Source organism: Lissotriton vulgaris, chromosome 7 (genome assembly GCF_964263255.1).
Source record: "Lissotriton vulgaris chromosome 7, aLisVul1.2, whole genome shotgun sequence".
In the NCBI taxonomy this organism is placed as follows: domain Eukaryota; kingdom Metazoa; phylum Chordata; class Amphibia; order Caudata; family Salamandridae; genus Lissotriton; species Lissotriton vulgaris.
In genome coordinates this window covers 613,702,219-613,719,257 of record NC_141695.1, presented here as the reverse complement: position 1 = coordinate 613,719,257, position 17,039 = coordinate 613,702,219, and the positions used below count along the sequence as shown (strand labels likewise).

At 44.4% G+C, this 17,039-nt stretch overlaps 1 protein-coding gene across 2 annotated transcripts in view; it reads right to left on the bottom strand.

The window, feature by feature from the left end:
* The window catches only part of CASKIN2 (CASK interacting protein 2), a 263,177-nt gene that overhangs the window by 44,763 nt on the left and 201,375 nt on the right, over window positions 1–17,039 (bottom strand). For both annotated transcript variants that reach the window (XM_086930758.1, XM_086930759.1), the window contains 3 exons: window positions 15,199–15,283; window positions 14,218–14,309; window positions 9,349–9,459 (listed from right to left, as the gene is read on the bottom strand). In XM_086930758.1, coding sequence (XP_086786884.1) covers window positions 9,349–9,459; window positions 14,218–14,309; window positions 15,199–15,283 — 288 coding nt within the window. The remainder of the gene's footprint in view (window positions 1–9,348; window positions 9,460–14,217; window positions 14,310–15,198; window positions 15,284–17,039) is intronic.

The following is a 17,039-nucleotide window of genomic DNA, read 5'->3' as shown; positions in this document are numbered from 1 at the left end:
GACTGTTTTGCCAACTCTAGACTGTTGTCGGGCAAGAATATCCACACAGTAATGTTTATTGCAGGTGTGTGGGGTAGACCATACAGCTACTTTACAGATGTCAGCTATGGGAATATTCTCTAAGAAAGCCATGGTTGTCTTCCAAGCAGTGTGTGGCATGGGGTGGGGGTGGAGGGTGGGTCATCAGAATTCATATGGCTTACAGGTACCATTTTTGGATACATTTAACGATCCATCTAGCAATGCCAGCTTTTCATCCTGCATGCCATTTACGAGGTTTAGCAAAAGTGCCAAAGATGTTGAGCTTTACAAAAATGATTTTGTTCCATCAAGTAGTACATTAGAGGCCTTTTAACATCTACAGTAAGAAGACCCCTCTCTCTTCTACTGAATCGGAGTGAGAGAAAAACATTGTAGTTCAATTATATGAAGTGGAAAGGAGAGACCACCTTATTCCAAAATGTGGGGTTCAGTCTAAAGACAACAGAGACTGCCATAAGCAGAAATTTGGGGTCTGTTCTATGCACAAACCTATCCTCATGAACTTTGAATAAATAGTCTTGCAAGCTAAGAGCCAGTAGCTCACTCAGTATGAGAGCTATGAGGAAAGCTATTTTTCTGGAAAGGAATTGCAGAAGCCAGAAACGCACTGGCTCAAATGGGGCCTTGTCTGCATTATATGGAGGTTCCAGAGTGGGGCAGGTGAAACTGTCCGGATTAATCCTTTAAAGGCCTTCCATCAATCACTAGATTTTGGAACAGAGAGGAAAGTCCTCTGTTCTGCATGTGTGCAGCAATAGCCGCAAGGTGTAGGCGCACGAAGTATATGCTAACCCCGAGTTGGGGAGGTGAAGCAGATAACAGACAATGTCTTGGACAGCTGATTTAAGGGGGTCCAAGAAGTGGATAAATATTTTCCAATTCACTGCATAGTATGCACTAGAAGTAGGTCTACAATCTTCTTCGTGGATGTCTGTACACTCCTGTGCGTGAGAAGGAGGCACGGCTTGGATAACCAAGTTATAAAACCCCAGGTGCACAATTACTAGATTGAGTTGGAGTGTTTGATCTTGCCCTGTTCCTCCGTAACAAGGTCCGGCCTGAAACCGACATCTCAAGGTGGGTTAAAGTCATGGGTTTCTGGGTTGTGCGAGAGACACATCAGAAAAAAGGTGAGAGGTTTCTGGTAGCGTCCTTACCAGATAAGGGAGAAATGGGAGAGAAGGAACAGCCCTGGCAAATATCCCTCACCAGTTCACCCACACAGCATTGCCCAAGGACTGTGGATGTGGGAAAATAGAGGTGAATTTTGCATTTTCTCGAATGTAAAAAAGGTGAATTTGCGGGAACCGCAAGCACTAGAAATTGGGGAGTAGGGCTTGTGGGTGGGTTCCCTCTTGTGAACTTGTTGATGCATCCTGCTGAGCAGGTTGCCTAAGTCATTGTCAGTTTCCGGTAGGTACTATGCAAGGTGGTGTATGTGGTGGTGAAGCACCCAATAACTAATCTTTTGCACCAATACTTTGCACCAATAGGGAGAGGTGTAGTGCAGCGGCTAGGGCGGCTCACTCCTGTGACTCTGGGCAATAGCTTGCTTAATCTCCCTGATGGCCCACTGCGCCTTGAGACCCTTAGGGGTGATTAGTTCGCGCTTTACAAATACTGGGTTATCAGAGGCAAACAAATAGCAGCCCGCCCCCAAATTAAGAGGGTTCTCTGCGGTGAGCGAGTTCCACACTGTTTCTGCAGATAGTACATGGGTGTCATGTTGTCTATTTTTATAAGCACTACCTTGACCTAAATGTTCTGAAAGATGGCTTTGAGGGGTAGGTGGATTGCAAGAACTTCCAGGTAGCAGATATAAAGCCCATGTTGCTGGTGTGACCAGAGAACTTGAATTGTCATGCTGTGGAAATGCAACCCTCAGCCTAAGAGAGATGCGTCTGTGTTGGTCACTTGTGGAATGGGGTCGATTAAGGGCCTGCCCTGCAACAGGTTGTTAGTGTCCCACCACTGCTGAAAGCGATGAGTGCTCGCCCTTACCAACACTAAATTATGGAGATAACCCTTTGTTTGTGACCACTATGCTGAGTGCCACCCCTACAACAGGCATGTGCTGTCTGGTGTGGGGGAACGAACTATGACGATGCAGGAAGCCATCATGCCTAAGAGAAGAATGACTGTTCTGACTGGAAGATGACTATTTGGCTAAAAAAGAGAACGCATCTGCTGAAAATCTAGCCCTTGTTAAGGGGAAGCCTTGTAGGGAGCTGCGTTGAGAATGGACCCTAGGAAGGGTGAAATGTTGTAGGTATTGAAGATGGGAATTAGTGGAGTATAAGCTGTGGAGCAGAGAGAAGGCAGCCTGATTGCATGATAGACATTGCTTTGTGTCCGTACATCATGCAATTGTCTAAGTAAGGGAACACATGTATCCCTTTCTTCCGAGATGTGCAGCTATGACTGCTCCAGACAATACCCTTGTTGAGTGATGTCGAGAAACCATCGGTCTGAGGTGAATTGTTCCAGACGTGGAAGAAACCCAGGTAGTCTCCCCCCAGACATGTGGTGTGTGATTGGCGGGGGGTTGAGTGGTGAGTGAGTGCTTTGAGGTGGAGGCTCCCTAGGTGGAAATGCCTGCCCTTCGTTGAGTTGTTACCCCAGTATGCTCCTCAAGTACAGGCCCTACATCTTTTCTGGTGGTCAGACTTCAGCAGCCATTAATATGACTCTGGTTGCTCAGGGGCGTGGTCCTTGTGGGGCACATATATTGTTGCTTCAGAAAGGAGACCCCAGTGTATGAAGTTGGAAGGGCCCTCCCTACTCTTGGCTATCTCTGTATCTTTTTTTAAAAACATTTTGTTAAGTATTTGGTCTACTTAGGGATCACAGAGGTATTCGAAATCAAATGGTAGATTAATGAGGTGCTGTTGTACCTCTGGCTTAAAGCCAGTGACACAGAGCCATAAATGGTGGCGTAAGATGATTGAGGTGTTAACCTCTTGCTGCCGCATCAGCAGCACCCAATGTGCATTGTATTGTGGCACTAGAGAGGAGTTTACCCGCCAATACGATGGCTTTCCCTCTTCCTAAATTAATCTGGGAGATGTTGTAACAAATATCCATCTACTCTCACTGGGCCCTATCGTACTGTGCGATAAAGTCCGGAGAATTAGCAATCCGTTATGCTGTGGAAACCCTCACCACAATACTTTTGCCTGCAGCATCTATTCTCCTGCTCTCTTTATCTGGTGGAAAGCATCCTGTTTCATCTGGGGAGAGGCATTGGGTGGGACTGGCTCACGGTCTGGATCCCCTGGAGGGTTTACATCACAATCCTCCCATGGGTCATCTGTGGGATGAGGATAATATTGGGCCTCAAAGTTGGAGGACAGGTTGTACCCACTGGGGCTACCGATGTCCAAGAAGGAATGTGGTGGGGAATGTGATGGGATGCCGGTGAGGGAAGCAGATGGAGTTGAGGACGAGGGAGACTTATGTGAGGAGTGGAGCTTGTAGTGGTGTCCTTGTACCAGCTGGATCGCGGCACAGTCTCTGAAGGAGTGTCCTCTTTCTGCATGGAGCCTCTGAAGCCTTTGGATCCTTAGAGGAACTCTTCCCCATATGGGATGGATAAAAAGACTTCTCTGTCGCTTAGCAGTTTCCTCCTGAAGTCTCTCCAGAATTGGTCTCTGGTAGTCATACAAGCCAGCGGCGCATGGTGATCTCAGCATCAATTTTGGTGCCGAGTGGTGTGTAGACGCCAATAGGTCCTTTGACTTTGAAAGGTGCTTTGGCTTTTTGGTGCAGTGGGCCAATGTAAGTTAAGGCTTTTAGTCTAGTCCTGTTTCAGGTTTGATGTCTTGCCTAGAGGTCGAGTGAAGTCTGAAGGCTGTGAAAGCCCAGAAGACTGTTCCTGGGCTGGAGGCCTGAAGAATGGCGCTCTACTATGCGGGTCTGTGGCTTTTTGTGAGCTTAGGGTGTTGGGGTTCAGCTATACTCACAGTCCTTGCCGTCGTCTTGGTTTGAGGCCCGGTGGTGGTAGAGGTGGAAGAAACCTCTTCCATCTCTTGTTCTTCCATCTTGGATGTACCAGAGTGGATTACCTGTCAGCTGGACCGGTGCGCAAGGATGCCTTGTGCATAATGTTCTAAGCCTTCCACTTCCTTATCCTCAGCAACAAGCAGGAATGCTTCACTGAAGATGTCGGGTGTAACATGTGCTGATTGGTGCCTCATGCTGATGTGTGCCAAGCATCAGTCACTAAGTTGCCTAGTAGATTTTTTTAACCTGAAAATATACGCAGTACTCAGTCTTTGTGGTCCGGAGACAGGCAAAGGTTACACATCCTCTGGAGATTGGGCCAGGGGTATTGGGCAATACATTTTTTATTAAGTGGCTTCTATTCTGTCACCTTCTTTGCTGAAAGTGGTGCTCCAAGGGGAGTAGGCACCGCAAAAATCGAAGTCTTCTACCACAGCCTCTGAAGCGTTTAAAAAAAAAAGAAAAAAGTCAGAAAACAAGATATGGGCGTTCAGGAAGGCTTTGGATGGTTGGAGGTAGAGTTTTACAGTGCTGGCCAGAAGCAAAGTACATCAAGTCTGTAAGCGTTTGAACTGGATGGTGGAGAAATAAAATGTAACATTGAATCGGGCCCATGCGTATTGCCAATTGGGAAGGAGTAACAGGGTAACTCATGACTCGAAAAGAGTGATTCGAACAAAAATCATTTGCAGCGTAAGATCCTAACCCTAAATGGCAGGGGTATGTGTATCTGAAGCCTAAATGCTATAAACACTTGGATCTAGGTAAGCAACTAATCCATTTGCTACAAGAGATCCTACCCAAGTTTTTAAGAGTGAACAGATTTCCAAGCTACACCCCACCAGTCATGGTAGGAGGGTGATTTGAAGAGGATCTGCAATATATCTTTAGCAATATGTCCATGGCTTGGGTAGTATTAGTTTTTTCCTTAATTTTTTTCCATCTCTTGTACATCAAAGGGCAGACCTATTGGATGCTGTTGGACTTCTGAGCCAAAACCAGACACTTAGATCCAAACCTGATATTGAAGAAAGACACTGGTGATCATAGTGAGATAAAAGGGCCACTGAATTGGCAAGGCACCACTGAGTTGATGTGCCTAGTGCCATGATTATACCTGCTTCGTCAATGTGCTTGCTTCATCTGGTGGTGAAGAATCCTGTTATATCATTAAATAATATTTCCTAGCTGTATGCCCTCTTATGTTTTGGTGGGCAGCCTTAAGTGGGGTTATCGGGTGGATTCACTTGGTAGTCATGCCAGCGATGATCTTATTCCACAAGATCTGAATCATTGTGCATTAACAATGGTACTTGTGTCGAGGTCTGAACAACTATTCATAGAGTTAGCCAGAGACATGTCTGGAGACAGTGTGTGTGGTGTAGCCTCCGCAAATCTCGAGGTGTATGCTGTTTCTATGGGCTTTTTTCTTTGGGATTGTATCTGTCCTTATGCTTTCAGACAATGGCTCCTTGAAGCTTAGACTGCACATTTATGTTGTGATTTGGTGGTGGAAAGGGATCTTGCTACAATGTGCCCTGTTACAGGGCCAATGTAAATGATGCGCTGTCTAGGTTCCGGCTCATCTTCCTCCTTTATGCCAGATGTTTCGGTTTGTTTTGGCATACAATTCAGTACTGTAGATGGCTCTGTGCAGTCTCTGTTTTGAGGCTCAGTTCCTCTGCTTCAAGACTCTGTATCGGCTTGGTAACACGGCTTCAAGTTTACTGAGGACTAAAATTTGCCAAAGTTTGTCTACTACAGTGCACCGTTGCGACATTTACAGCTTCTTGGTTTGTGGCTCTTCCACTGAGGACAAGGCAAAGCGACTTAGACCCTTTCCTTGGCATTAAGTTTGGTGGTGTGGTGGTGGGGGATGGAGGCAGTGGGATGCTTAGAAGCTTACAGTGGTTGAAATCCTTGAGTGTCCTTACAAGGCCAAGGGTGTATTGCTCAGTTCCTGGAAACATGAAATGTAGTCTTTGTTCTGGCAGATAGTATCGTTTTCAGTAGGGGCAATGGAGACTGCTCCTTTCAAGAGTTGGAGTCATGGGAGAAAATATACATCAGATTTCACTCCTGTTGGTCTTTCATGCTACCGGATGGACGGACCCCACCATTTCATTGCTGATGTCGAATTATTCAAGGTCCTTAACTACAGTGTAAAGTCTTGGTGCTGCGCAGCGGAATAATGCACCCAGCTTCTGTGCCAAATAGTTTTCTTGGGTCTGAAGGCGTCACATGCAGCACAAGCCATCTCGTTGTTGTCTCTAGTTAGAAAAAGGTTACAGACCCCATGCAGGTCTGCCCATGGGAACTGGTTCTCCGTACCACTCCCACTCATTCGTATTCAGCCTGGCTCCAGGCTTTTCAAAGGACCAGACTTCGCTGAGATTGTTAAATCAATGCATTCTTGATGCTTTCTCTTCAAATGCTTAGGGTCTTCTTGGCTTGGTGTGCTCCGGTTAACCAGAGCTGACAGTTGTGTTTTTCAGTGCACAGCCAAAGAAACACATCTGAATCTGATGGAGAAGATAACAATCTGAGGTGGAGTATGTGTCCTGGTGTATTCTGGGATTCAGGGGAGGTATCATGAGTCACCTCAAAACTGCTTGCTTGAAGAAAACCTACTTGGCAGCATCCAAGCCCAACACTTGATGACAGAAGTGTGCAGAGCTTGTGATCTACAGCTGGTGAAGACAGGATGCTCACCTGTACAGAAGTTCTATAAATCCAACAAGCAAAGGGGTGCAGTTGGAAAGAAACAGTTGGAAGAGAGGAAAATGGCGATTGGGTTAAAGATTATCACAGGTTTTTAGGTGGCATTTCTGGATCACAAACCATTTACAAATCATTGGTTACACAGTATATCCCGGTCGTGCTGGGCAGTATCAGAATAAAGAGCCTGTAAACTTCTTTCAATGGCCTTAGGATTCTTCACCTTTGTTGTTTTTGTCCCTCATCGGTCTCATACGTTTCCAGTTTCCACTCATCCTGCTTTTCAATGTCTGCTTTGCTGACTGGCTGGCATTTTGCTGTGTTTGTCTCACACCTTGTAGGTGTTCTACTGCAGCTATCGGATTCATGGAGGTGTTTTGGTACTTCCTGCTGTTCCTTAAAACTCTACTCTAGCGGACGCTGGTAAGTAAACTTGTATAAATGGTTTAAATATCAAACGAAATTTCTACTAACGCATGAAAGAGAATTCAACGTATCCATTGCAGGGTTCACAGACTATGATGCAACACTGACGACATGAGCCAAGTGGAATTTTGAGGTCATTCTACTCTAGTTGCAGAAGAGGTGTTTCTTCCCCCCTTTTCCTGTTCCCCACTCTTTTCTCAGGAGTCTTGTACTTGTGAGCCTTACGGAGCTCCAGGGACAGAATAATTCAGAATGTCAGTGTTTGCGTCGAATCTTCCTGCCACAATATTTCCCAGCGTAAACTGGTTTAGACACCTCGCTCTTTACATTCAGGTTTAAATCTTGACCAACCACTCTCTCATTGAGTGCGAAGGCATTCCCACACAAGATCAAACACAGGAAGAAATGGTATCAAGGACACAGATGAATGCATGCTGGCATGCCTCTGTCCTTACCAGTGGTAGTGCTGCTTTGTGAAAGTATCTACCTCTGTACTCTGAAGTGTCAAAGAATAGAGATGGCACCTTGGCTCTTCTGGTTTGGTACCCATCAATTCTTTCTGAATTTGGACTACAAAAGAGACCAATTCATCAGGGGCCTAAGGGCTTCGGAAGAAACGAACTCTATTGAAGCTCTTTAAAAAAAAAAAAACACTACCCAACCACTATTGGGTCCAGAAAAGTGGGATTTTCAAACTCCTTTCCATTTTCAGTAACTGAGTCAGTTTATAAAGTAACTGGTTTCTGTGCCAGGCATCCTTTTTTACAACTAAGCTGTGCCAATCATTCCGAAACAGCAGAGGTTTCAGAGTGATCTTTGGCTGCTGTGTTAGGTGGCCATCATCTCCTAATTCAGATGTATGCACAAGATAAATATTTCTCAGTTGAAGGTTTGGGCTGTAGCTGTGAGAACCTCAAGGACTGGACGCCACCCTCACATAGCCACAAATGAACCTTCATACTCCATTCCCTGACGGCCTTAAGGTTCATTTACCCAAGGGTCTGCAAACAGTGAGATGAATGGACAGAAACTGAACTAGAGTGTCTGCCCAAATGGGGCATTTTGCTCCGGGTATGCATAACTTGAAGGATTCTCTCAAAAGTAAGAGGATAAGACTCAAAGTACACTGATAAAAAAATTGCAAAAAATCACCACAAAAACAGCCATTCTAAATTACCCTCCCCTCAAATACAATATGCAAAAGGGAGCTAGCTGAAGTAAAGACTGGTGGAAAAAATCAAATAAAACGTACATTTGTGAGCGCGAAAAACACCTAGTGTCTGGCGCACCCAGCTTTGTTCAATAGAAAATGAGGTAAGATATCTGCAATGGAGTTGGGTAGTTTGAAATTTCTTCCCAGCAGACAGTCAAGATATCAAGACGAAGACTTTTGTTTCTCACAGTAATGACTTTTGGTAAACCCACCTGAATTCAATACATGCCCTTGGCAGCAGGGAAGCAATTTGGGGGCGGATTTCACGTTAGGGAGTCGTTAACAATACATATACATTTCACACATAGAACTAAAGTGACTGCAAAGAGATATAACACCTAAACCAACGTAAGATGGAATCAGAACGAGAGCAGTACTGCAGAAGCAGGGACATCTTAGCTTCACCGTAGAACGTCAAGGGTGTAGTGACCTTATACAGACCGCTGACCCATCCAGTAATAGGTAGGTGGTGGCTCTTTGGCCCCCCTACCTCCGTGGTCAAGTAACATTCCCATGGCCTGTGACATCTTCCATTAAAAGGCAGACTCGCACTGATTGAGGGCCCTTTACTCGAGGAGTGTGGTGGACTAATAGGGGGGAATTACAAGCCACATTGTAGGGGTCTAATTGAATTGTGATGACCTGGGCGTTCCTTGTATGATTAATCTGATGTCTTGCAATGTATACCAACCCCAGATGTGCCCATGCAGTGACTGGTTACCCCTCCCTCAGGAGTCAAAAATTGAAAATGTGAGGATGTCGGCTTATTCATGGAGTGTAATATAGCCTTTGGAGGCTCTTGTCTCGGTATGAAGAGACTAAATAGTGATTGCTGACCTTGCAGTGACCGCTGGACTTTTCTTTGGGGATCAGGAGATGGTCTGGGCTAACAGTTCCCCAAAATTTCAGGCTCAAATGGACAACTCACCCATGCAATTTAACCCTACCTCTGGAGTCATGCGACTGATTGTCTGTAGGTCATAACCAGCATTTATGAAGTTGGCAGTGTACATCTCGAGCTGGAATTCGCTCAACCAGCTGTGAATGACATGTGCATCCTGAAAACACAAGAAAAACTGGTAAGGTCAAGAGTCATCATAAGTCTATAGAAATGGGGGACATTTTGCTGCGAAAGGGGTAAAAGCACATAAGGAAACTGGATGAAGAAACTATCAGACCCCTCACTGTACTATGGTACCACTTTAAGAATACTGTTCCCAGTACTAGTCCTTACATTTCTGATGGATACTTATAACCACGGATTATTCCCCTTTAGGATTCTCTGAGGCGACAGACTAGATCTAGAACCCTTTAAAGCAATTACTCTCTTGTAGCAATAGGTGGTTCCATAGGGCTCTGCAGAGACTAAACTATGCTTCAGGAAGGATTGACAGAGTCGTATATAGGCACCAACCCTGCACAACAGTGTCAGTAGTTTTTTCACTGCCCCCTTCAACACAGATCCGAAGCTAAGCTCCAAAACTTTGGTTGGTGCTTTACTGACCTCAAAAATTATTTTGCTGACAGTGTGCTAGGGATGTCTCTTCAAAAACTACTGCCTTAAAGTCATGTTGTGCTTGGAGGAAATCTAATGTCTGTCACAGAACCACATGACATCTGTCTTTGGTGCCTCCGATATTAGTCCAGAAACAAATGCTCTTAGGTGCACGCAAAATCTATCTGGGAGTGGCAGGTGAAGCTTCATGTCACGGTGTATAAGCAGCAGTGCTGGTCGCTCTCCAATTCGCAGGTTGCTCCTGTTACAAGTCCTGGTCTAAGTTTATGTTTTCAGGTAAGTCTAAGACAATGTCGAAGGACAAGTCTTGACATAAACACAAGAAGTCCAGATGGGTATCCCCATTGATCTTGATGTTTTAGAATTGATCCTGGGTTCCGTCTGGCTGGTATTGAAGCTTATTGTTTTCTCAGGTAACATTCCAGTGCCTTATGCCCACTGGCACATGTAGAATCTCTAGTTTAACATCTGCCTTCAATGGGCTCAAGCACTAGGGATAATTCTGACAACACTGCATCTCAGAGAAGCAACCTTGAATGGCGGATAAAGGACGCCAACCTGACGTGTGGCAACCCATTCTCCCTGCCCCACAAACAGATCACAATGGTAAGAAATACATTGACTCAGGGCTATGGAGGCCATTGGGGCAAGGTGGAAATCAGAGGCCCCTGGTCTCCCTTGGAGCAAAGGCGTCACATTAAACCTTTGAAGCTGCATGGTATATAGCGGGCTCTCAAGGCCTTTCTGCCTTCCATCAAGGGCATGCCATCTGCCATTTCTGATGAAACAACATGACTTCCATGTGGTACTGTAACAAGGAGGGTTAACTAGGGCCATAGGGGCTGTGTTAGGAAGCGCAGAGACTTGTGGTGCTGGCTTGACCTTCAGGGGATCTTACCGTCAGCCATTTGGCAGGATCCTGAATGCTAGAGCTGATGATCTCAGCAGATATTATCTAGCATACTGAAAGTGACGTTTGCCCCCAGAGGTAGGTCAAAGCGTATTTTCCCAGTGGGGCAGGATTTGGGTAGATTAGTTTGCTACCACAGAGAAGACTCGCTGTTGAACATTTGGTGGTCTAAAGTTTTTGCCCCAAAACTTTCTGGGAGACATGCTCTACCTCCTGTGGGACTCCAGTTTCCTCTGCATGTCCCCATCTCTGCCACTTTTCCCCTGAGTTTTGACAATTATCAGGGGACGGGCTAAGATCATCCTGACAGCCCTGAGCTGAAGCCAGAGTGTTGTATTTCGAGCTGCTGAGCTTGATCATTTGACCTTCACTCCATCTATCTCTGTGTGAGGACTTGCTGCCCCAGCAACATGAACGGATTCATTATCCAAATCTCTACAATCTGCTTTTCCATGTGTGGCTAGTTAAGTGGATTTGACCCTCACATAGAAGTGGTGGACAGTCTTGGTGGCACGCCATCCATCAACAAATCAATGTACTCTGGACATTGGGAAAAGTGCGGCCTGGTGTGAGGAACATCGGGTTAATCTATTGCAGGCTAAACCTTCTGATATAATTCATTTGTTCAGTCTTTGGCCCAACAAGGACTTGTCATGGGCACTGTTGATTGTTATTTCTCAGCCTTTTTGTCCTTCCTATGTGTGCTTGATCAGCACCTACATTTCAGTCATCAGTTGAGAAGCATTTTTAAAGGGATTTCAAATAGGTTTTCTCCTACATGTTTTGTTACAGTGAAATATGATTTAGAAAAAGAAGGGAGCGACCCCACTGTCCAAGAGAAGGGGTACCACAGGTAAACAAAGCAAAATTCTCTTGGAGAGGAAATACTAAAGTGTTCACATCCACATGTTTTACACAGCTTGTCTCACCAACAAATTGCAGACATCAGTCACACGCAATCATACAAAGCGGCCCCAGACCCTACTAGTCAATTACAATATATGCAAATTACCAACTAAATACAGTAAAAAGCTTTTTCTTTAATTATATAGTCAAATATATTCCAAAACAATCAATATACATAAAAACACAATGCATCAAGAAATAAAAAAAGTTAAAAAACACATTAATACACAGCAATGTACATAAAATAAGAGACTGAAAAATAATGTGCAACTGAATAGTGGCATCTATTCTGGGTTACTCCCTATGGAATTCCAAGCCTTATAGATTTCAATGTCCACAGTCTTTCATTTTCTATTAGGCATTGATATGTTCCTGGGATGTAACCATATACAAACACAAGCGTTGACGCGTTTCGGTGGTGTTATGCAGCTTTAAACCACCTTTTTCAAGACTTATATTATATATTAGCCTCTTTATCAAATTGATACAATATTTTCCTCTGTCATATCAAGGAAAGTACAAACATTCATTATGTTTGGCTCAATCTCAGGGGGGGCTCCACAGGGCTCCAAAACGCCACTCTCATATAGATCTTGATCAAAGGTGGTTAAAACTGCATAACACCACCGAAACGGGTCGACGCTTGTGTTTGTATATGGTTACATCCCAGGAACATATCAATGCCTAATAGAAAATGAAAGACTGTGGACATTGAAATCTATTCTAATTCAACACTAATCCTTTATGGGTTCCGGAGTAGCGTGCTACACGCCGAAAAAGAGCTTCAACGCCTCATCAGGGTTAGTAAGCACTATATAAATGCAAGTACAATAAAATACAATCATAATAGGGCGCATTGTGATCCTTTTAAAAGGTGCGCTGGGCGCAAACAATCACAATGCATAATACGTCTGGGGGAACCCCGTTTACTCCCTGCAGAGGGCTGCTCTCAGGAGGTGCACCAACAGTGTGCCACCTTTTAAATTATGCACGGTCAGTGCACCTCCTGAGGGCTGCTTGGACTCTGCGCCTGCGTCCGTTACATGGCGTGGGTGCAGAGTCAAAGACATTCCCTCATTTGTATAGGGCACACCCCTATGCAAATGAAGAAACACCCTCGGAAGTAGCGCTGGCGCTTTAAGTGCGTCAGCACTATCAGTATTATAGAACAAGCATCTGCGCCCACTTCTATAATACCAAAGTGCCATGGGGGGGTGCAAAGTGGGAGCAAACACCCATTGCGCCCCAGGGGTACATATTGTAATACTGCCCCTGGTGAATCCTGTATCTAACCACAGATTCCCCACTGTCCGCTCTCCTCGACTTCCAACGAAATGGACTTCTAGGTTATAATAAGGTCCCATGTAAGATTCTGCACAATGTCATGATTTGTAATGTTACGGACACTCGTATCTAAGGGCGCAGAATGCTTTATAGTAAACTGACAGTCAGTCTGCAGGGGTGGCACCTAGATACAGAGCCATGCTGTCATTTCTGGAGGCAGGGCGAGGTCGCTGTGGATTCCTGCTGCACCACCTATCGGGGCATGGAAGCATTTGCTGTAAAATGTTTCTGAGCCAGTCTGGCACCTGGGGGGATTTAAGAGGCGAGGAATCTGCTGTTTGATACCATTTCCACCAGAGAGCGCATTACCAAAGGTAATTACCTCTCTGATTTTCCCTGTAGTGCTTCTTCCTTAGGTTAAATCCAATTCCTGCAATACTCCTTGCTTTTCCAATTTCCTGAAGAAACTCGACTTAAACCAGTTCCTCAAGTAGTCTCAGCTTATCCTGTTCCTTGCAGTACCCCTTCAAGTTCTCCTTCCTTCTACATATTGTTTCTGCAACACACCCCTGATTTATTCTAGTCCCTACAGTGCTCCCTTCTTATTTATTTTGCTCTGTACAAAGCTCCCTACAGGATGAACCCATTTCACCACTGCCACATACTCATGTGTTCTGTTCCCTGTAGCATTCCCATCTGGTGTATTCGGTTTCTGCAGCACTCCCTGCTGATGGATCTCCACCCTCAATGGGTTCCCTGATGGAGTCTCTTACTAGCAAGACTCTCCATTCAGTGCCTTTGATACAATACTCCTTGCTTTTGATACAATGCTCCTTGCTAGGGTACCAATCTCACCACTGCACACACTGCAGCACTCCCTGCTTGTATATCACCTTCAGTAAGCCCTGCTAGCCTATTACTCTTCTTGCAGCACTTTTTCACAGTCCTAATAGTTATTTCATAACTTCCTTGCAGCCCACCTTTTTGTGAATGGACTCCAAATCACTGAGTTCTAGTGGGGGACCTTCTTGCACGAAGGGCCTCCCTGCTTATGTAATTTCTGCTGCAGCACACCTTACTAGAGAACTTTCTTCATTGTATTAACATCTGTTGGCGTTCTTAATTCAGCTCTACCAGCAAGGATGCCTTGCTCCCTACAGCACTTCCTGCTGGTATGCTACTTTCTGTACGTAGATGTACCTTTCCCTCCAGCACTTGTTCCGGCCATCTCTGCTGTTGTAATTCAAGCTTCTCCCCAAGTTTGATGGGCAGCACTGGACGGCGTAGTGTCCCTGGAAGAAAGGAGACAAAAATCAACACCAATTCACTCAATTTTCTGTCCCTTTCTGCAGCATGTAGCCATGATCCCTCCTAGCTCTCAAAGTCAATGTACTCCACACATAATAGGTGGGCAGACTCACATTATGTAGTGTCACAGTAGTAAGGAAAGTAGGAAACCTTACATCGGGAATTAGAGCAGGCTTGGTCAGGGTATGCATGTTTTTCTTGGGGAGAAGAGATATCCTTGGGGACAGCATTTGAAAAGTCCCAGCAGGAAGATTATGACCGGGATACGCTATAGCACTGAGAGAACTTTGTTTTAAGAGTAGCAAGTATAGTAAAGTTTACATTCTTAAATTCTCCTTCTTGAATAGCAGAGTTGCCATGTAAGTTAGGAGAAGAATACATGTTCAGAACACAAATAGGGAGAGAGAGAGAGAGAGAGAGAGAGAGAGAGAGAGAGAGAGAGAGAGAGAGAGAGAGAGAGAGAGAGAGAGATATTAACCTCCTCAAGCAGTGGTATTTAGGGCACAAAGACCTTACTCCATCTGGCTCCTGGGTTGGCCATCGTTTCCCTCACACAGCAGTTAAGGGGTGGCACTGGTGTGGTATTGCTGGGGGCAATGTGGGTGACTAGAGATAGGAGGAGAAGGAAGAACACTGTGATTGTGGACTGGTCCACATGTGTCGGGCCAGGGGTGATTAGGGTCTATGGCCCTTTATGTTCAAGAAGGGTAGTGTGTACAGACATTTACCTGTATATCGGATGCCTGTATGTGTGGTGTACCAATCTCCTGAAGGAGGGAAAAGAGGCCCCAGCATCTAGAGTCCTGGAGGGGATGCAGATCTTTAAATTAATAGGCCTCAAGGAGGCATTTCTGAGACAGATTTTGTTGTTACCTGTTACTGGGTCAGTTGCACCAGTCCAAGTTTCAGGCCCCAGGTGATGCGGTGTTAGAATATCTTCCCCTGCACTTGTCAGCGGCTAAAAGCAGAGACCAGAAAATGAGTCAACAACAATGACTGCCATTTCTTCCCTGTGTTTTTCTCTCCTTCCTCCCCACAAAAAAAAGTATTAGTTACTTGCCTGTAATTCTAGATCTCCTCAAGGGAGAACTTTATCATAGATCTTCATTATAATCATTTTAGATCTTCTTTATAATCATAAGTACTGATCTGGCCTGCCCACATGGTGGATCCCAGAGCACTTTTTTATAGCGCATGCACAAAAAATGATTATACGTTTATATTTACAAAAATGCAATTTAGGAAGAAAAAAATTAAAGACTATATTGACCAATTTCCTACTGTTTTCTTTATAAAGAAAACGACCAGAAAACGTTCACAGACCTTTTTTAAAAGAAGAGTGGAATAAAAACGGGACAGTGTAGTCTAATAAGCTAAAACCTGAAAGTCTCGGAAAACTACACTGCTCCTTTAAGGAATAGCATACCACCAGGATCCCATCATGTCCAGTAGTTAGCAATTGAGCTAGTTCTTTTTTTTAATGGAAATGACAGATCATAACAGTACTGAGTATAATTCACTATGCCCTTTCTCCAGGGAGGTATGTTAATGACTATAATGAAGGTCACACCAAAGGAGAACTAAGATTACAGGTATGTAACTATTCCTTTTCCTTCATGGCATTGTCAATATTAGTAATATGCCCTGAATAGAATAGCAAGCCCATCCCTAACAAAGGTGGAGAAAATAACAGGCACAGGAAAAAATATCAAATTCAGCACTAACCAAAAAGATTCTGCATAGTGGTTTGGCCCACTTCGGAATATGTCTTGAATTTGTGTCAAAGCAAAACTTGTCTTGTAAAAGTAAATATGGACCTCCGGGTGACCATCTTACATGTCACCTACAAAAAGGTTTCTCAATAATGCTTCAGTAGTATTACCTCTCATTGAAAAGGCATGGGGCTAGTTGGAAGTACTGTGGCATAACAATTTATAATAGGCAATCCAACTCAAAATGGACTTCTTTGAAGTGGTTAATCTATACCAAAATTAACTAACAGTCTGTCTAGCATATTTAGCATTGCTCAGATGAACTTTTAGAAGCTTTTTAACTTCAAAGGAATGCAAAGTCGTTTCACCTGGATTTTGGAAGAAAATTGGAAGGGAAATTGTTTGAATAACATAGAAATCAGACCCTGCTTTTGGAATCAAAGTAGGGCGAGTCGTCATTGCCATTTTATCTTTATGGAGAACACTATATGGTTCCTTAGGTCATAGGACGTCGAACTCACTTACCCTCTGGGTAGACGTAATTGCCACTACAAAGGCCAGCTTAAAGGAAATGTGTTGCAGAGAACTTATGAATAATTAATTTAGACATACCCATGTTCAATTCCCAGGGGAAGGTCTCCTGAAATAAGAGTAGACCTTCTTAATTCCCTCCATTAAGTCCTTAACAACTGGAATTTGGGGGGTGGGGGGGTGTTTTTGAAGGGTTTTTTCTATAAGCGGTACTGGCTGCTGCGTGTATCTTTACTGAAATAAATTGCAGCCTCGACTTTCACAAATGAAGCAAGTATAGAAGTACCTTTTATTATTCATATCTGATTGAGTTGATGTTTTTTTGGAAGTACCAGATGCAAAACATCTTCCATGTAAAGAAATAGTACATTCTAGTGGATGGAGGCCTTTCCTCTGTCAAGATTTTCATGTATTCTTTCAGCAGATTTAAATGTTTGTGTTTCGCCAGAGTTCAGGAGCCAGGCTGCCAAG